Raw genomic sequence first — 20,480 nt, 5'->3', positions numbered from 1 at the left:
ATCCTGGAGAAGGGGGCACTGAGACAGGTTGAGAAGTTGGCATAATGCTGCCTGCCCAGGTGTCATCCTGCATGGTAGAGGTCACCTGCTGCTTCCTGGCAGTTGGGAGACCTTGGGTGTTCCTGGGAGGTGGGGGGGCAGTATCGCTCCCCATCTCATTGCAGCCCTGGCTGGGGGGAAATGCTCTGATCCCTGTTTGGCCTCCAGCCCCGCACCTCCATGTGTACATGCCTCAAGCGGGGACGTGTTTCCCATTTCCCCCACCCCTACCTTTAGTCAGAGGGGTGGAGGAAGGGAAGTACACTGGACCTAGCTATGGGACCTGGGTTGGGGATAAGGGGGAGCTTTGCTTTGCTCAACGCTGTGAATCTGTCCCTTTTGGGGGTAGGGGGGAGAGGGAGAGCGCGCGAGAGCGAGTGTGTGCGCGCATGCCCCTCCTCCAAAGCTGGTCCATGGAAACCTAAGGTGGAAGCTTCTGCAGGAAGCATGGTGCACTGCCTCTTTAAGGGGAGGTTGAGGCACGGCATCAGGGACCTTTCAGGAGCGGATGGGAGTGCTCAGTGGTGTGCACTGTGCCTTTAAGGAAGGGTGGAGGAAAGTGCACTGCCCCACCTCCCTGGCTCTCTGCAAGTCTGATGCCCCTAGAAGACACCAGGTGGCAGCAGCAGCAGGAGGCTGAGCAGGGAGCAGCTGCACAGAACAGGGGTGCTGAGAGGGCTGTGGTTAATCCTGGATTGCAGTAAACCCCCTGGGAGTTCACATCCCATCCACCTTGGGTGTTGTGGGGTGATTGGTAGAGATTGGAGTGCACTGCATGGCCTGGATTGACATTGACATTAATAATTTTGTGGAACTCAGTTGTATTAAGGCCTTCTCTGCTCTAAGACAGTGTCCACTTTGCCAATTGGATCTCCACTGGCACCCTGGCATTGGGGCAGGGCTGTGGAGGGGTGTGATCCATGCGTGATACTGCTGCACTGGCAGAGGCAACATCTGCAGACCCCATCAGCCCAACAGACCTCCTCAGAGCATTTGTTGGGGTGGTGACACTGGGGCATAGCCCAGTGCTGCTGGTATAGGTGCATCTGTACCAGACGTGCTTTCCCAGTGCCCCATCACCAGTACAGTGCTTCTGATGTGGACTTTAGCCTCAGCAGAGCTCAGTGGGTCTCCTCAGGGCTGGGCCATGCTGCTGCAGCCCCTTTGTTTCTCTTTCTTCCCTGCCTTCCTCCTTGCCCGCCCCTCTTGTCTTTGCAAATCTTTTCCCCCACTTAGCTTACTTCCCTTCAGTAACTCCAAGTTCCTACCCTGCCAGGGCTCCACCTCTGCCTCCTTTGCTGTCCCATCCCTATAATGATCAGTAATGAAATAGCAAATGGTGATGGTTAAGTCTCATCACTGGGCTGTGGAACTGATCCAATGGGATTGCAGGAGCAGCAGGGGAATGTAGCCTTCTCCATCATTTGGTTTTGGTTCTTTGCAGACTCAGGCAGGCAGGCAGGCATTACTGTACCCTACGGTTGCATTGGGAAGGTGTGCTCTCCAACTGAGAGAGAGTCGTGGATGAAAGCTTGGATCCAGCATACTTTGATTGTTGTACAAAAATACATTGTGTAGGTAAAATCTTGCTGTTTAACAGCCGTGGTGTAATTGATGACCTCCCTGGTGCTGATCTCCTTGGGAAGAAGGAGAAACAGGAAAGATCTTTCTGTTGAATGATGGGGGAAGGGAGCAGAGTTAGGTTTAGATAAGATATTAGGAAAAACTTTCTCACTAAGAGGGTAGTAAAAAAACGGAACAGGTTACTCAGAGAGGTGCGGTCTCCATCCTTGGAGGCTTTTAAGACCTCGGTAGACAAACTTTGGCTGGGATGATCTAGTTGGGGATGGTCCTGCTTGAGCAGGGGATTGGAATAGATGACCTCCCGAGATCCCTTTCAAGCCTCATTTTTTTATTTCCAGGTCAAGACTAAGATGCTGTGGCTGGTGTGCCTGTGGTTATATAGAGCAGTGTTTCTCAATGTTTTAAGTAGCAAGTACTTCCTAACTTCTGAAAATGTTAATAAGTACCCCAATATTCAATTTTCCAGACTAATGTGTGCCATATGTTGGAAGAAGGGCTTTGTATATAAGGCTGTGATGTGACAGATGTCTGATCTGGTGTGGGTAGGGGTGCACAACTCGAGTATGTACCTGGGCTAGAGGTGATGTTGGCCAAAGTTAGGAGGGCTGAACCCAGTGCATGCCAGATTGTTACTGGGGAATTTAAAGGGCTGTGCAATGTGTGGTGCACCAATTTTTTTGCCATAGTTTTGAGAGGCGGAAAGGATGAGAGAAGAAAAGAGGGCGAGTGAAAGAGTGTGTTGGGGTACGTGCATACCCCCTGCCTGTCTTGTGTATCCCCAAGGGTACACGTACCATAGGTTGAGAAACTGTGATGTAGAGGAATCACTCTAGCACTCTTGCTGTGCTCCCTTCCCCCAGCACTGAGGCTGCCTTGCTGTTCCTGTGCCCTTCCACTTTGTTTGTTTGTTTGCTTGTTTGTTTTTATGTCTCAGGACAAATTAGTCAAATCAGTTCTGAATTCTGTCAACTGAGAAGAGCTCAGTCATTCAAGTCTGTGTGGCACTACCATTGCAAGTATCTTCTCTCCCAGATTCTTCAGCTTGGGGCTTCACATACTCCCAAATCCATGGCAGGCATCCTACCTGCAGGCCCCAACCCTAGAGGCCTTGGAGTTCAGATGCCCCCTAATCTTGCTTGGCCTTCGCCAAAAGGCCAAAGGAGCAAGCTAGGGAGAAATCCCCCATCTCCATAAAAATAAAGTGTGTAGCCAAGGATCCTTCTGTTGGGGGACTATAACAGACTCTCATAGAGGGGCCTGCCCTCAGCGCATTGGTCAAGTCTCCACCTTTAACTACACAATGCCATTCAAGGTGATCTTGGCCCACAAGAGGCTGAGATTCTACGTGTGAGCCCCTGTGAGCCAACAGGGACTACACATCATGTGAGCCAAAAGGCTGAGAAGTAATGGAAACCTACCAGAGGGATAGATCAGTGCAGCCCGTCTGAATAAGATCACCATGTGGACAGAGCCTGAGTGCTGGCTCTGGTCAAGAAACTCACTCCCCAGACCACACACATCATCTGTCCTTCGTATACTATAATGCCAAAGATCTTCTGTTTTGTGGACACCTCTTGACCCGATCTCTTCCAGTCTGGATCCTCCCCTCCCCCATCTCCCCTGGCTTCTCCGGCAGTTCCAGGGAAAAGCCAAGACAGCCCAAAGAGAAGTGTGAATATAAACTTGCCTTCTGTCATGAACTCGGCTATTGGGTTACCTTCTTCCCCCTCTCCATTTTCTCCCTCCATTGCTGGTTACCCCTTCTCTGCAGGCTTGCAGTTTTGCGTTCCATAATAACCAAATTTCACCCTCCTGCCTGTGACCACTAACTACTGCTTTAATCCCTCCTGCTTTTCACAGTGTGGGGCTAGTCCCCTGTGGAGGTGCTTCGTTCACCATTTTTGGCATCTTTTCCAAACTGGATCATAGCTGATTTAAAGACAACCAGACTAAGAAAGACATGAGCCAGCAGGACCTTGGGACCTGGGGCAGCTGCTCTAAGAATCACTGGAAACGCAAATGACTTGGATGCAAGTTAACCACGGGGAAGATTCAGGCCTTAATTTGCACCTCAGTGCTGCCATTTAGTTCAGAGTTTCTCGATCTGTGGGTCACAGCCCAAAAGTGGGTTGCAAGAATATATGAAAGGGTTGTGAACAAACTTTAAAAATGGATTCTCCTTTAAAGGAGAAAAATGAGGGCAGCTGGCTTTTTGATTGCAGGCTGGCAGGGTCCCAATCTTCAAGGGGTGCTTGGGGCTCCCCATAGCTCCCCCCCACGCCCCCCTTCTCCATATGCTGGTGGATTGGGGCTTGGGGGCACTGGCTATCAATGTTTACAAATGGGTTCTGGTACAGAAAAGGTTGAGAACTACTGATTTAGATGATCATCCACTGGCACTCAGTTAAAACTCCATTGGGGCAGAAGGAAATAGTTCACAATTCAGCCACCCTGGCTGTCTGCAGACTCAATCAGTTTATTGAATTCAACCTAATTGATTTAAACTAGATGTAAACCAATTTGAAGTGTACCCCATTAGGATTTTGTACTAGACTTAAACTGATTTAAATTTCACTAGTTTACAACTTGATTCAGCCTCTGAAAACTGTGGAGAGATGTTGTGGCCAATTTGAATGCAAAGCTACAAATCCTTTGGCTTTCCCAAATAATCCTCATGCTGAGACTTTCATTCCAAGCCTCCTAACCACCTATTCTATCATTTAACAATAGGGGCCAGCTTTTTTGGCAAACACATCATAAGGTAAGTCCTGCCTTCTTCCTGAGTGCCACTCCAGTCCTGTTCCACTGACCAATTTGCTGCTTTTCTTTCTGTTTCTTGTTGTATTTGGTGCCATGTTCCCTGCTCCCTCTCTTATCTTTCATGTGCCACTCAGACTGCCCATGCCACTTGTGGTATACATGCTGCAGGTTGGCCACCCCTAGAAGATCCTTGTTAGATTTATTTGATACGTTGTGCGCGTGCACGTTCTAGAGACTGAGCACTGAGGCCATGTGTGCTCTTCTGTGGCTCTTTTGGGGCCATTGCAGGCAGCAAGAAACCCGCTGCAGAGCCCTGCCTGGGACTCCCAGGGCAACAGAGGAATGCAGCTTCTATTTTTGGTGTTTTCCTGTGTCTGTGGGGGAGAGCAGAGAGGTGCTACCAAAGCCGCCTGGAGAGGCAATTCTGTTTCATGTGCCTCATCTCTTCCTTTAGGAGCAAAGCATGTTGAAGTGGATGCAAGTGGGAGGGCACTGGTTTTCTCTTGCTGTCCATGGGCCCCCTCCTCTGTCCCAGAGGAAGGAGCAAGAACAAGCTGCTCAGAAGCTCCCAGCTGGGCTTGGCTTGGATATCCTGGCCTTTGGGATGTTATAAATACACTGCAAGGGTTTTGGGACCTGGATTTCAAACTGGTGGTGCAGCTTGTTGCAGAATTGGCTCAACCATGGTGTGATGCTTGTGAGCTGTTGAGTAGTGCTCCAGTCCCATAAGACATAGTGATGTGTGTGTGTTGGTGGGGGAGAGGGTGCTGAAGGAATCGGGTAGCTAGTCTACCCAGTGGTGTGGTGACTACATTGTAAAGGTGACCACTGAGTCTTTGGCTTGTAGTTCAGGGGCTTTCCCACTGTGTTTGCCCCAAGGGAATTATTCAGCCCCATACTGAGCTCTTGAGCTCTGAGTTGATCCCTTTCCTTGCATTTCCATCTCTGCCGCTCCCTCTGACAGGAGAGTGCTCATGGTCTTTCCTGTTTTGAAGCCACTTTTGAGTGCAGTTTGGCTCCCATGACCTTTAATCCCTGGGCTTTGGGAGACTTCCCTTCTGTGCATCTTCCCTGCGTTCTGTGGAACCCTAAGTGACCATCAGCCCCACAGTGACATTGTTTATGCTAGTGCAGGGTTGAGGCTGCACTGGGCTGAGAGTGCTACCAGATCCTGAAGCCCCCTCACCCAAAGGACTCATGTAGTGTATTGGCTTGATCTGTGCTAAGCTTTTGTGCCCCAGATTTCTCACCATTGCTAGCTCCTGGCTTAGCTCCCCCAGACATAGTGATGGTGACAGCCCCAGTGTAGCGGAGGCATCAGTACTTTCCTGGTGCTGATAACACTGTGAGATCTGTATGTGTGGCTGCTGCATATAACAACTGGAACAACCACCTGCTTCATCCTGCAAAGATATCCGGTCCTGTCATGGTGTCATTTGGAAGTGCAAGGAGTCAGTGCGTCAGCAAGTGCAGCTTGGACCCTGGAAGAAGGGGAGTGGTCCTTCCTGCTGAGAAAACTCCTGCTTGCTTGAACACAGGGTTGTCATCCCTTTGCTTCAAGCTTTCTCAGGGCTCCAGGAAAAGCAGCTCTGCCCTTCAGCTGGGTTAGGGGGACAGTGGTTGTTCATTTGCAGTCGTGATCCCTCACTGTAAGCAGCTCACTCTGCACGCACGCACACCCTCCCCTCCTGCTCATTGGAGCTCCCTGTTCCTAGTCCCTAGGGAAGGGGTGGGCAATTATTTTGGACAGAGGGCCACTTACTGAGTTTTGGCAAGCCATCGAGGGCTGCATGACAGGCAGCCCAGGGCAGATTAATATTAATTGTCTAAATTTTTTAGGGACCCTGCGGGCCAGACAGAATGGCCTGGTGGGCTGCATCCGGCCCCTGGGCCGTATTTTGCCCACCCCTGCCCTAGGGCCTGAGATGGATTTGTAGACATCGACTTATTGCATGTAGAGTCCATCAAAAGGAGCCTGCTGAGTTGTGTTTTGGGGCTTGAGGTTAGGGAAGAGGTTCCAAGTCCTTCACTTCTGATTCTGAGGTAGCTGAATTTGTTTGGTAACAGAAGGATGACTATTGCCATAGGATTTCTTAGTGCCATCTGGAATGCATACTATGTGTTTTGGCTGCTTGGCATGTTGCAGTGGCAATGGAGATAAATGTTCCCACCACTGAGGCCCCTACTACTTGAGCTCAAGCTGGGTGGGATTCTCCTTTGTGGTTAGCAGTGTAGGGCCTGTGGTTCATGGTTGGGCGGTTCTGATCACTTCTAGTAGTAGGTAGTGATGTGCACCCCCACACTAACCAGCTTGTTACAAGACACTCATTGCACAATAGCTCTAATTCTAGATACCAGCTGACTTGGGTCAGTGACCAGGAGAGAAACCCATTAACTTGGGTCCATCCATGGAAGGGAAACATTTGGAGTTCTGCCCTGGGGAAGCCTTCTGTGGTGACAGATTGCTGTAAGGAACCGGCAGTTATTTCCCTGGAGCTCAGGCCAATCTCCTGCCCATCCCTTTCCTGTTGTGCTGAGCCAAGCAAAGGTGACCTGTGGGGTATGAGTTGGTCCTTGCTGCTGCTGCTGAAGCCCGATGTGGACATTCTCTGTCCCAGGCTGCTATCAGCTAGCTGTGCATGTTCTGCTGGTCAGGGCTAGTATCTAGGCACTAACAAGGAGCATTAGCTTGATTCTCATCTGCATGCCAATTAATCCCCGAGAGGTGGTGGTGGTCAATGCAGTAGGGGAAGGTTAGAAGGCTAAATTGATCTGCCAGACCACATACCTGTTGTGGCAGGAGGGGAAAGGGTGCTCGGTTCACCTACTGTTGCTATTAATAGTCAAACTGCCTTTACGCCAATGGTAGCCCTCAGTGATGTGTATGTTTGATTATATTTTTAAAGGACGCTGTCAGAATTTTAAAGACTTTTTCTTAAAGGGTTTTGATTGGCTCTTCGCTTTGCTTCCTTGCTTTGCCCCACCCCTAACCCACATGACTAATGTGGGGGGGCAGAGAAGGAAACTTCCTCTGGGTCATATTATCCCACCACTGTCTCCTGCAGGGCCCTTGCATCTTCAGTGAAGTGGGGGAACAGAGCACAGACTCATTGGGCTCACTGCTTTGTGTTGCTTGTGTCTCTGCCAACATGTTAGCTGATCTGTAATGACCTGGCTTTACATAGGGATTTTTGTTTAATTGCTGAGGTCACCAGCTTGAGTTACATTCATCGCTCACCTCTGAACAGGGCTATTTAGATTTAGTCCCCCACATACCATGGGCATCCCTTGAGAGCCTGTGCAAGTCTGAGCCCCTTAGTCTCTCATGAGTCATCTATGAGATGGTGATTGTTGGAGAGCCCTGCTTCACCCAGGAGTTTTGAGCTTTGCAGTTGCATTAAAAATAATGAGGTCTTCTCCTAGAGGCCATAAAAATTCCTTAGTTGGGGGACTCTGGCTCCTCAGCCTGGGCTCAGTCTTGAGCCTTATTATTATGATTTTTAAAAATTTTTCGTGTTCCAGGTCGAATTAGTCAAATCGGTTTCAAATCCTATCTACTGAGCAGAACTCAGTTGTTCAAATCCACGTGGTACTACCACTAGCGAGTATTCTCCATCCCAGACTCTTCAGGTCAAGGTTTCGGATATTCTCAAATCCATTGGCAGACATCCTACTTGCCATGCCCAAGCTCGGAGGTCTTGCAGTTCAGATGCATCTGACAATTACTTGCCCTTAGCCAACAAGCTAAAAGAGCAAGCTGGGTAGGAGTCCTCCACTTCCATAAAGTTCGGTGTGTAGCTGAGATCCTCCCACTGGGAGGCTATAATACAAAGGTTCCCAACCCCTGGGCCGTGAAGGGCTGGCTGTTGGTCCGCAGGAGGGTTGGCTGCCAGATCAGAAGTCCGGAAGTGACCAGCAGTGTAAAAAAGGGTTGACTGTTGTTCCGCAGTATGCTGGTCACTTCTGGTTTGCAGTATGCTGGTGCACAGTCACGTCTGGTACGTGGTCTAAAAAGGTTGGGAACCACTACTATAGTTAACTCTCATAAGGTATCCTGTCCGCAGTGCATGGGACAAGTCAACATCCATTACAATACCATTCTAAAGTGATCTTGGCCCCAGGAAACAGGCCAGTGCAGTGACTGCACTTGATCTTAATAGACATTACACGTAAACCAGTTTAAGTGATCAGAAACTGGTTTAAACCTGTAACAGAACAGATGTTCAGTGCTCATAAACCAGTTTGAAAATGGCTGAAACCAGTTTGAGGTAAACCTGGTTAAATGTAGTATCAGACTTAACTGATTTGGGTCAAACCGGTTTATGCAGCGTCTGTCTCAGACCCAAGAGTCCTGAGCCTTGGCACAAGCATAAACAGGTCCCTGAATGACTTGGAAGAGAAGCTGGTCGTGTGAGTCCTTCTGCCCAGTCTGCAGGCCCCGGAGGTTCTGGTGGTTCAGACATTCAGCTTATCTAGGGCTTCTCCAGACTTAGTTGCTGCCCATTGCTGATGCCAAGGAGAACTGATCCACATTGGCCACGCGTTGCCCCTGCTAGCTACTTGATTCCAACCTTGGACCCCAACATTTGTTCCTCAGCTTGTGTGGATGATGCCCTGAGCCTCTCAGGGTGGAGATTGCAGAGCTGTATGGAACAGCTGGTTTGGCTCTGTGCAGAGCAGCATGGTCAGGAAGGAGTTAATGGGGGGGAGGAGTGGGGGGGATTGCTTCCTTGTCCGAGCTGGAGCAGGGTGTGATTTGAAGGCCTGACCGTCAGGGCTGATTTTTGTCAGCAGCACCTGCACCCATGAAAGGGGGAGTTGGGCCTGTGGGATTGTTGGGAGAGGCCAGGGAGGGGGCAGTGGCCCTGCTGAGCACTGGCTGGGAGATGAAAGCTGGGGGAGGGGGAGGGGATCAGAGAGAAATCTGGGCTCCATGTGGTCCCAGGCAGCTGGATGCTGAAACAGATGGGAGGGATTGGCTGGGAGTGGCCATAAATCTGGCAGGGCTGGGATGGGGAGGGGCTGGGGTGAGGATCTGGCAGCCTGTTGAGCAGGGAAGGCTCAGCCTCCCGTGTCAAGCCTGGCTGTACCCATAGTGGGGTGCCTGGCCCTTGGCTGTGGGTTGCATCACCTTGAACCGCAGCGGTGGAGAGAGGCCCATGGAGCGTGGCAAGCCCGGCCTGGCTCTCACCCCAGCAGAGCAGCCTGCCTTCAGTCTGCACACGGCCAGTGCCTGCCAGAAGGCGGGGGAGGAGGAAACAAGGAGCCAGGCAGCTCTGGGCTGGATCTCCGAGTGGGTGGCTCCGCTCAGGGGAGTGACAGACGTGGGCTGGGCCTGCCTCAGCTGCTAAGGGAAGGATTTGTTTTGTCACTGAAAGCTGGCTGTGCAGACCTTGGTCCTGTCCAGGCAGTGCTCTAGAAATGCCTGGGATATTGCACCCATCCAGAGTGTGGGCCAGCATGGCTGGGCGCTGCAGCGCTTGGCACAGGCCCTGGGCATGCAGAGGCATCAGTCGCAGGGATGGGGAGGGAGGGCCATGCGCCTGACTTATTTGAGGGTGGGGTCACAGCTGGGTCAGGGCACAAGCCACACAGATTTGATGAGCCGCCTCCTTCCACCCTCCGGGTATGCAGTCTGAGGGAGCAGCTGGGAGTTGGGCCTCTCTCCTTGGTGTGCCCTCCCCCAGCTCCTTGCAGCCCTTGCTACTGGGGGAGTGGCTAGAGGGTCTCCTGTACCTCCCCACCCCCAACCTGGGCTTCTGCCACCAGCGCTTCTGGGCCCTGTGCCAGGTCATGCCAGCTGCTGCTGCCACTGACCCCCCTGCCGTGTGCCTGTGGGAGGCAGGGCAGAGCCCAGGGTAAAACTGACATAATTTGGCGCTCCCAGTTCAGCTTCCCACGTTGCCTGCCCTAGGACAGCAGCACCTAGTGGCTGCCCTACCACAACCCAGGCACCTGGTACAGGTCCCCTTAGTGTCTGAAAGGCTGATGCTGCACCCGCCTGCCCTGGCCATTCTCCCTCCCATGAAACCCTTGAATAGCTGGAGTTGTTCAGAGCGTCCATCTGCCAGTGGCTTTCTTGGCTTGGAAGCCTCATCCTCTGGTCCTGCTGAGGTTCTGTCTTGTAGGCAGTGATGATCAAATGCCTTGTTTGGAATATCACCCTGAGGGACAGATGCTGGTCCCCATGGATCCAGCCTCTTAGGCTTGCAAGACAGGGCTGGAGATGCAGAGATGAAAGAGGACTGAGTTCTGGCCTGCCAGATTTCTGGGGCTCAGGCCCAAATGCTGCTTGAATGCATGGGCAGGCCCTTCAGATGCTGGACCTGCTCTATGGTATCTTGCCAGCTAGTCAAAAGATATGCCAACCCTCCCACTTGCCTGTGGCACCCTGGTCTGTACAGGGTCTGGTTTGGGAGCAGTTGGACAAATACACTCAGGGCAGGGTTTCTGAGCCTGGCTCTCTCATCCACTGAGATATTACAGAGGTGCTATTCCCACCCACGTGCTCTCAGGGGAAGCATTGGCTTATGGGCTCCTACATTTGTCCTCCAACTTGCTGCCCTCAGCTGTGGGTCTAGGCCAGGGGAGGGCAAAATGTGGCCTGCAGGGCCCCTAAAAAATTTAGAAAATAAATATTTTTCTGCCACTGGCTGCCTGTTATGCAGCCCTTGATGGCTTGCCAAAACTCAGTAAGTGGCCCTCCTCCTGAAATAATTGCCCGCCCTTGGTCTAGGCAGAGCAGGGCACAGATTCTGCCTAGTTCTCATGGCAGCGCACAGGCATGTCCCCCATGCTGTAGGGCTGGGGAAGTGGGGGGAGGCTTTTGTTCACTTGAGCTTTCCACATCCCACCCCCTACCTACTCCCCATTTAACATCCAGGGGCTTGGCTTGCAGGAGCTGGGTATTGCGATTCCTCCCTCCCAAGCCCTTCAGAGCTCCAGGCCTGTGTGAAGCTGAGGAGTGGCTTGGGAATGGCTTTTACCTCTGACACAATCTTCCCTCTTTCTCCTTGCTCTCAGTACAGGCTGACACATCCTACCAAAGCCTGGGGGCAGGCTTTGGGTAATTAAATAGCTGTAGGGGAGGGAGGGAGGGGATGGTTCTTTAGGTGTGAAGTGCATTGCCTAGGGGCCTGGATTGGCACTGAAATTGCTGGCAGGTCTTTTGAATTGAGGGGAAGCTGTGAATGAGGCATCCAGGACCCTCCATGGTTTGGGGTGGAGGGAGGGGGCACAAGGATGCAGGTGAGGACTCTTGGGGTGGGAGCAGAGCTGCGTGTGTGGAGGGAGCCCAGCCCTACTATAGCAAGGGGCAGTGTAGGTTAGGAACAAGCTGTATTCGGATACCTTTTGTACTCCTTTCAACAGCACCTGAATCCTGTGCAAGGAGAGCTTGTCCCCTTCGCTACTGAATGCCTGTGCCCTTGGTTGCAGGCAGCTGGGCAGGGGAGTGGTGGCCAAGGCTCTTTTGGATGGAAATGCTAAGCTGGTGACAAACTTTACAATGCTTACTTGGGGGCCTCCCTCCTCCACAGTGTACACAACTCTGGCAGTGATAGTAAAGCCCCCTTCTCCCTCCCCGCACTGTGATGCAGAGGGCAGCTCTGTCTTCAGGGCCCTTCACGCCGCAGCCTCTATGCTGCCAACAGCTTTTGGGGCTGGGCCAGGGGGGAGAAGAGGTTAGTGACAATCACTTTGTTCCCAGATTTTACCCCACAGCACTATGGCATAAAATTGCAGTGCGTCTTGCAAGCCCAGCCCCGGTGAATCCCTCTTCCCCAACGCTGAGCCATGCACATCTAATAGACAGTCTCAGTCTCTGTCCTAGTGTTTTCCCTTTCCAAGTTTCACTGATTTCCTCTCAGAGCTTGGACTCTCCCAAAGGGCTGGGTCCAAGGAGCTGCCACTGCTGGAAAAGCTGGCCAACATGAGAGACTCATAGTTGGTAGGGTCGGAAGGGACCTAAGCAGATCATCTCATCTGTTAATTGGGATAGTGTTGTCCCAGATGCATCTGGGGGTCATGGCTGTCATCTGCCAAGCTAGAAATGGCACCTCCCCTGCCTCTGACCTGGGAGCAGACTTCACATTGGAAATCTAAGGGGGAGAGGTGTGAGTGCGTCTCTCCTCAGAGTGTCTGATCTGGAAGGAGAAGGCTGGCTGTGTAGTTGGGGCTCAGACCAGGAGCTGGAAGGCCTGGATTCAACTCCCATTTTTGCCTTGGAAAGCCTGGGGACAAGTTGTCACCTCTGTGCCTCCCTGCATGTGAGTGGAGGGAAGGGAGGTGTTTGTGCCTGCCAGAGGTGTGGGAAGGGGTTAGTTACTGCATGAGTGTTTATAAAGAGCATTCTCCACCAAGGGAAGGTGCTGGAGAAATGCAGGTGTTACTTAGGATTACTGTAATGTTGCTCAGAAGCACCAGGTTTTCTCTGAGGTTCCCAGGGTCTTGCTGCCCTGTTTTTTAACCAGGCTATGAAGGGACAAATCAAGCCCCTGTGCCTATGTGGCACCAGCTCCCATATTGCTATCCTTCCTATGCCCAAAGTGATGAGTGGAACTTGTGTCTGGCTCCTGGGACCCTGTCACCCATAGGCAGGCAGCAGCTCTCTTTATGACCTTGGGCTCTGTTGCCCACCGGTGTCAGGTTGACGCTTCCCACTGGGCCCAAGCCCGTGCTATGTTAACAAATGCTCCTGTCAGAAGAGTGTCTTACTCAGCAGATCTGCTCCCCATGTGCTTCCCAGCCAGATCCCCATACATAAACAAGCTGTGACTTTTGTGCTGCTCCCTGCACTTCCCTTCAGGCTTCCCATCAGGCTTCCCAAGCAGATCTACATGGCTGGGGAGGGGCTTGCTTGGTTTGGGAATCAGAAAATCCACCTCAAAGTTCTCCCCATCATACACCAGCAGTGAAAGCCTGGGCTGTCCTGGGAGAGCTGAGCTAGCGGTGTGATAGAGTTGAGGCAGACCAGTGCAGTCTGCTGTCAGGGCTTTGCAGGGAGAGCAGGAATAGTAGCTTGTTTGTGCAGAGAGGGGAAACAGATCTGCTTTTCTGGCCATGAGTACCCACAGAATCTACCACCTCACCAGTTGGTCTCCAGCGAGGTTAAATCTTGCAGAGATTATGTCCTAATCCCAAAGGCTCACGGTTTGAGGTTGCTGGGAGCAGTTATCCCAGCATCACTCAGGATCAGATGCAGAGAACTGTTGGCAGAGGGTTTCGAAACCATCTTTCCATGTCCTCACGTTTAAAAGCCCTCCACATTCAGACAGCTGACTTGTCAGGATCAGCACCTGGGTTTCCGGTTCCTGATTAACAGGGACCCTGGTTTTCTCTGATTAAAAAAAAAAAAATCCCCAATTTTCAGATTAAAAACGTAACTCAAAATCCAATTTTTTCTGTGATTAAAATGAAACACCACTCTATCTGTCTGTCTATCTATCTATCTATTTATCTTAGTAGTGTTTCATTTTAATCATAGGAAAATGCGGATTTTGGGTCACTTTCTTTTATCTGAAAATTGGAGATTTTTTTTTTTTTTTTTTTTAATCGGAGAAATCCAGGATCCCAGCTGATTACAGACTTCCCAGTGGCAGGGTGGCTTCATAGTCTAATGATTGGGTTTAAGCTTCTTGGGTTCCGTAGAAACGCAGACTCTGATGCTGGCAGGCTCCAGTTAGCTGCAGCAGTCTTTATGTGGATATAAATGGAGTTCCCTGCAGTATTGCTGGGCTGGGTGTGTCTTTTAAATGAGAATTTTGTAACCTAAATCCTTGCTCTGCTTGGGTGTGAAGCTTGCCGCTGCACTCTCCTTGCTTACCGGGTTTGCTGTAATCCCCTGAGTTTAATGTTTCCATTCTCAATCTCCCTGCCTTTTGCTGTGTTCACCATGGCTGCCATCTTCTTCCCCAGAAGTGGCCGCCTCTTCAGTAGGTGTAATGGGGTCCTTTGGGATGCCCTGTATAAAAGGAGAATTAAAGGAGGTTCTTGTTCTAGGGCAGAGAGGGGAGTGGGGCTACTTCAGTTCCCTGAAGCAGGTTTGGCTGGAGATTTGAGCTGTTCTGGAGGTTGTGGGGGGTGCTGTGGGACTACAGCTCTGGTGAGCATGCCCAGCACACTATTTTCAGAGCTGCAGTTCCTCCCACAATATGTTGTTTCCTCTGTGATATCCAAAACAAGTAGCCAGGCACACTAGGGACTTGGCCCATCCAGGAGCTTTTGGCTGCAGGTGTAACTAACCCACCCACCTTCTTTTGCAGAACTCAGATAAGTAGCATTTGCCCTCCGTATCTGACAGTATCTTCCAGATTCCCCCCTGGCCCTTGAAAGCCCCAGTAGCAAGGAGCTTTGACTGCAAACTTCCCAGCTTATCTGTGTGGCTCCTCCTGCAGGCCCATGGTCCTGATACCCCAGTTCAAAAATGGGCCTGATCCCAGGGTCTCTCCCTTTCCAACCCCTGCACTAGGTAAGATTTCCTTCCAACTCATATCTCTTGGGTGACTCCCTTGTCCCATTGTCCAGTTTATGAATGCAGATGTGAATCTTGATTGGCCAATAGCTGGGTGCTGTGAGAGGACTATACTATTGGATCAACGGTGGTGAAGAGTTTCTCTTCATTAAAACGTTGCAAAGAACGTTTGTCATAATTGGAATTAATATATTATGCTCAAGCCTGACTTGTTTCATGCTGCCTGTTTGGGGGTGGGGGTGGGACTCTTCTCTCTCCTGACCATGAGGCACTAGGGAGTCCCTTCAAAGATGCACCAGGATTCATAGTTTCATAGATTGTAAGGCCGGAAGGGACCTCAGAAGATTATCAGGTCCAGCCCCCTGCACCAAGTAGGAAAGATAACTGGGATCAGGTGACCCCAGCAAGGTGACCGTCCAGTCTCCTCTTGAAGATTTCCAGGGTAGGCGATTGCACCACCTCAGCTTATTCCACAGGCTGGACACCCTGGGTGTGAAGAAGTTTTTCCTAAAGTTGAGCCTGAAATGGTTTTTTAGGAGTTTGTGACCATTGCTCCTTGTTTTCCCTAAGGGTGCCCTGGTGAACAGTTGTTCACCAAGCCCTTGTTGTACGCCTCTGATGTAGCGGTAAGCTGCTCCCAAGTCCCCTCTCATCCTTCTCTTTTTTCAGGCTGAAGAGTCCAGGATCCCTCAGCCTTTCCTTGTATGGCTTGCTGTGGAAGTCTCTGATCATATGGATGGCCCTTCTCTGGACTCTCTTGAGCTTTTCCATGTCTTTGTTGAAGTGCGGTGCCCATAACTGGACGCAGTACCCCATCTGTGGTCTCATCAATGCCGAGTAGAGCGGAAGAATCACTTCCTTGGTTTTGCTGGAGATGCATTGATTCATGCATGCCAGAGTATTGTTTGCCCTGCTGGCTACACCACCACACTGCTGGCTCATGTTCAAACCGGTCAATTATTACCCCCAGGTCTCTTTCATTCATAGTGCTTGTCAGATTGGTGTTGCCAAGCCTGTAGGTGTGCAGAGGATTGTTTGTCCCCAGGTGAAGCATTTTACATTTCTTGATGTTAAACTTCATCTGGTTCCGATCTGCCCAACTTGCCAGCCTGCCTAGCTCTGCCTGTATCTGCAGCCTATCTTCAAGCATGACCACGCTTTCCCATAATTTGGTGTCATCCACGAATGCGGCCAGTGGGGTGTTCACCCCCACGTGCAAATCATTGATGAAGATGTTAAAAAGCCTGGGCCAAGCACCGACACCTGAGGGTCGGTGCTTGCAAAGACTGGCCACTTCTTGCAAAGACGACACAGATCCGTTCAGTAGAATTCTCTGGGCCCTACCCCACAGCCAGCTGCCTACCCACCTGACTGTCTCACAGCTAAGCCCACAGTCTTCCAGTTTCCTCATGAGGACATCGTGGGATACCAGATCAAAAGCTTTTTGGAAGTCAAGGTATACAATGTCAACCTCTTCTCTCTTATCCAGGTGGTGAGTTACCTGATTGTAAAAGGAGATGAGGTTGGTAAGACAAGACCTGCCCACTATGAAGCCATGCTGGCTGTCATTCAGAATCTTACCTTATGCAAGCCTATTGCATATAGACTCCTTGATGAATTTTTCCAGGATTTTCCATGGGATAGAAGTTAGGCTAATTGGCCTATAGTTACCTTGGTCCTCCCTCCTCCCCTTCTTGAGGATGGATACAAAACATTGGCCCTCTTCCAGTTGTCAGGGACCTCTCTGGAGCGCCATAAGTTTTGGAAGAGCTTCACTCGCGGTTCTGCTATGACTTTGCCCAGCTCCTTCGGTACTTTTGGATGAAGTTCATCTGGTCCTTCTGACTTGTATGTCTGGGTTTTTTTTAATTGATCACACACCAGTTTTACAGCAGCAGTAGGAAGGCAGTTATTTAAACCTTGCTCATTCTGTACCCTAGCTGGAGTGATTTTCCCCTTGGCCAGGTGAAATACGGAAGCAAAGTAGTCATTCAGGAGTTTGGTTTTCTCCTGAGTATCAGTAACCAGCTGTCCTTAGTTGTTGAACAGTGCTCCCACGCTCCCATGTGTTTTCCTCCTGATCCCTACGTACCTAAAGAAGGACTTCTTGTCCTTGATCCTGGTTGCTAATTTTAGTTCAGTTGCTGCCTTAGCCCTTCTAATCTGTTCCCTACAAGTGCAGGCCATTATTGTATTGTCCTCCATGGGGCACGCCGCAAGGCTCCGTTGTTTGTACACCTCTTTCTTCTTTCTTAAGAGGACCATGATTTCCCTGTTTTGCCTGCCAAGAAGGCTTCCTTGCCCTCTTGTGACCTTTCCTTTGCATGGGAATGGACTTCCTTTGTGCTTCAAGGATCGTGTCCTTAAGGAACGACCACTCTTCATGTATACCTTTTGCCTTCAGTCCCTAGTCCCACAGCACTTCTCCTACTAGTGACCTGAGCTTGTAGAAATTTGCATTTTTGAAGTCCAAAGCTTCAGTCCTGCTATCTAGTTTGTCTGCCTTGTGACAGACAGTGAACGTGATGGTTTCATGGTTGCTGTCGCCTGGGTTGCCCTCTATGTTTAAGTTGGTCACCAGGTCATCTCCTTTGTCTAGGACCAAGTCTAGAAGAGCATTACCTCTGGTTGGCCCCTGTACCTTCTGAGCCAAAGAAACCTCTTCAGTGCAGGTCAGAAAGGAATGTGATCAATCCAACTTGGCTGGAGAGGGCTTGTTATGGGTGGAGGACTTTACATTATCTTCCTGTGGGTTGACCCACTGAGGAAATAATATAGAGAGCTGGGCCTCTGGCTCTGTCCTTATAATGTGTGGCACATAAGAGCTCATGCAGAGGGGGAGGCTTGGTCTAAGCACAGGGTGGGGAGGCAGGACTCCAAGGTTCTGCGTCAGTTTTGCCAGCAATTTGATCTGTGACCACAGGTTTTCATCTCTTTGCACTGCATTTCTCTAATCTCTGGGGGCGAGGAGTGGTATCTGCCACTGCATTTGCTTCTGCAGAGCCAAAAGCCCATGAAAGGACCTAGAGAGTCAGGTGCTGGAGGGCTGCAGGGATTGCTGCAATGTGGAAAAGATTGCGTGCAGCCCTGCTGTCTCCTGTGATCAGAGATAAGCAGTTGGTTCCAGCTCAGTCTCCTGTCCTCCTGCCTCTGGCCTCAAGTGCTTGTCAGTGACTAACCCAGTGTTATACTAGAAAGACTTCTCATTAGCCCAGGGACCCATAGGATGTGTGAAGGGTTTGGGCTTGCCAAGCTGGGCAGTGGGTTTTAGTGCATAGGGCATGGTGGGAATCTGGACATCCAAATTCTGCTGCTGGGTGGTTTAGGGCAAGATACTTCTCCTTTCCATGCCTCAGTTTCCCATCTGCGAGGAGGGGTCTCCTGCCTCCCCCTGCCCCTGTCTCTTCAGTGCCCCCAGTGAAGGAGGCTGTCCCTTATAGTTGATGCCTTTGCTTTGCAGGCCACGGGCTCAATTCAGAGTAAGGTGCTGCCCAAGATGAGCTCCTCGTCGCTGCTGGAGGAGAACTCCTTGGAGCCACCAGTGCTGCTGACAGACATCAAGACTGAGCCCCCTGAAGAGCTCCTGGCCAGTGACTGCAACCAGCCCCAGGCTGAGCCTGTGGACCTGTCGCTCAACAAGTCCAAGGGGTCGCTGCAGTCCTCTTCCCAGGTGTCTTCCTCTATCAGGTCCTCACCCATGTTGGTGACACCACCCATCCAGACGCCAGTGGTCTCTATGTCGTCCACGGGCCTGTCATCCACGGGCCTGTCGTCCACAGGCCTGTCGTCCACGGGCCTGTCGTCCACCTCGGCCATCCCTGCTGTGCTGTCCCCGGGCTCCATCCTGGCATCCACGCAGGGTAGCGGCGGGCAGCAGATCCTCCACGTCATCCACACCATTCCCTCTGTCAACCTGCCCAGCAAGATGGGCAACCTGCAGACCATCCCTGTGGTGGTGCAGTCCCTGCCCGTGGTCTATACCACCATGCCTACAGATGGGGTCACTGCTGCCATCACTGTGCCACTCATTGGGGGTGACGGCAAGAACGCTGGGTCTGGTAAGGCCTGTTTTCCATCAGGGCCTGGGAATAGCAGGGGAGGCTGTGGCTTCAGGGTGGGGACATCAGCAGAGTTTTGTATGGGCAGGATGGTTGGAATGAGGATTAGTTGGGGATTGCAAATCAGGATTTTGCGGGCATATAAACAAAGCTGCTGGAGAGCAGGTGGGGAGAGGGTTCTCAGGGCTGGAGGGGGCCAGACTGACTGAAAGCTGAAAGCCTAGAGGTAGGACCTTCCTGGGCAGGGCTAAGGCATGTCAACAGGAACCTGGTGAGGAGGGAAGCTTGGCCTTCTGCTGACCCAGTTCCATGGCCGAGAGGCCTTTTGATCTGCCAGGCTCTTCATCTGGTACCTCTCACCAGGGCCAGCAGCATCATGAGACCAGCCAAGCCCAGGCTCCATAAACGTCCTGTTGGCTCAGCTCCCAGAGTGTGACGGAGCCTGTCCAGTCCCATGAAGCCTGTCTCATCTGGCTGGGTGTGGGAGGAAGCCTGGCGTGCTGGTACTGCTGCTGTAGGCGGGCACCATGTGCCTCCCAGTAGGCAAAACCCCTGCCCTGCCTTTGCCAGAGAAATGCCGCTCTTGCTTGTGGGTCTTCTGACCCCTAGTGTTGCCTTGTGACGGCTGTGGACCCATCCCCTTGTTCTTGATGGGTTCTGAGTTCACACCAGGGACCCACCCATGAATTACAGCTGGTCCCTGGATGCAGCCAGATGGGGCTGGGCAGCTAATTGCATGTTCCAGCCTTGTTGTGGCAGGAGCACAGGCCTCTCAGCTCCTGCCCTGTAAATGCCAGCTGTGCTTGGAGCAGACGGGTGTTGCTGGGGCCCAGGGCTGGCCCCCCTTTGCCCAGTATCCTGCATGCCTGTGCGGGGCCAGGCTGGGAGGGCTATGCCTTGAATGCTGCTTGCAGCAGGCTGAGCCATGAGCTCGTGCTGAGGGGTCACCTACTCTGTTTCCAAGGCCCCTGCAATTTCCCTGGTCTGTTCCAAGCTTTCACATCAGAGGTTTCCTGCTTCTTTGACCCTGTCATTCCTTGCCCTCCTGCCCTCTTCCCAGCTCTGCTCCCTGTCCCCCTCCCCCATTCTGCAGTCCAAACCCCCTTCCTGTGTGTGCACAGGAGTCTACCCCTGCAAAGCTGCAGCCCCAGCTGCTGAACGGGGTTCTCAGCTGCAGACTCCCAGCTGGCATAAGGAGGGGCCTGGGGGCATGGGACTGGGCTGGGAAGGACCTGCTTTCCTCCCTGCTCTCCTGTGGCAGCTGTTGGGAGAAGTTGCTGCCAGGAAGGGCAGGGGTGGGGCTCAATGCCTGTCTGGGGAGTGTGGCAGGGAGGGAGGGCTGGGCGTGCTCCCCAAGAGCACAGAGCCAGGCTTGCAGCTTAGCCTGCAGACAGAGCCTCTGATTGGGAACCTGGGGCAGCCTGACTGGGATGCCGTGGAGTGTCCAGCTGGCCCCTGTGAACTCAGGTGTCCAGAAGGGGGGTGATGGAGGGAGAGGGGCTGGCTTCCTTTCAGGGGGAGGGGGGACACTGAGGTGGGCACTTGGGGTTTGGAGGGGGGGGGGGCGG

General features: G+C 51.9%; 1 protein-coding gene across 3 annotated transcripts in view; it reads left to right on the top strand.

Annotated features, from left to right (window-relative positions):
- KLF8 (KLF transcription factor 8) overlaps nucleotides 1–20,480 on the top strand; it is a 98,063-nt gene that overhangs the window by 64,352 nt on the left and 13,231 nt on the right. For all 3 annotated transcript variants that reach the window (XM_090058954.1, XM_090058955.1, XM_090058953.1), the window contains one exon: nucleotides 18,315–18,912. In XM_090058954.1, the coding sequence (XP_089915080.1) occupies nucleotides 18,315–18,912 (598 nt within the window). The remainder of the gene's footprint in view (nucleotides 1–18,314; nucleotides 18,913–20,480) is intronic.

Source organism: Crocodylus siamensis, chromosome 8, assembly GCF_052110815.1.
Source record: "Crocodylus siamensis isolate JL-2025a chromosome 8, ASM5211081v1, whole genome shotgun sequence".
Taxonomy (NCBI): Eukaryota; Metazoa; Chordata; order Crocodylia; family Crocodylidae; genus Crocodylus; species Crocodylus siamensis.
This window is presented reverse-complemented; position numbering and strand designations above follow the sequence as displayed.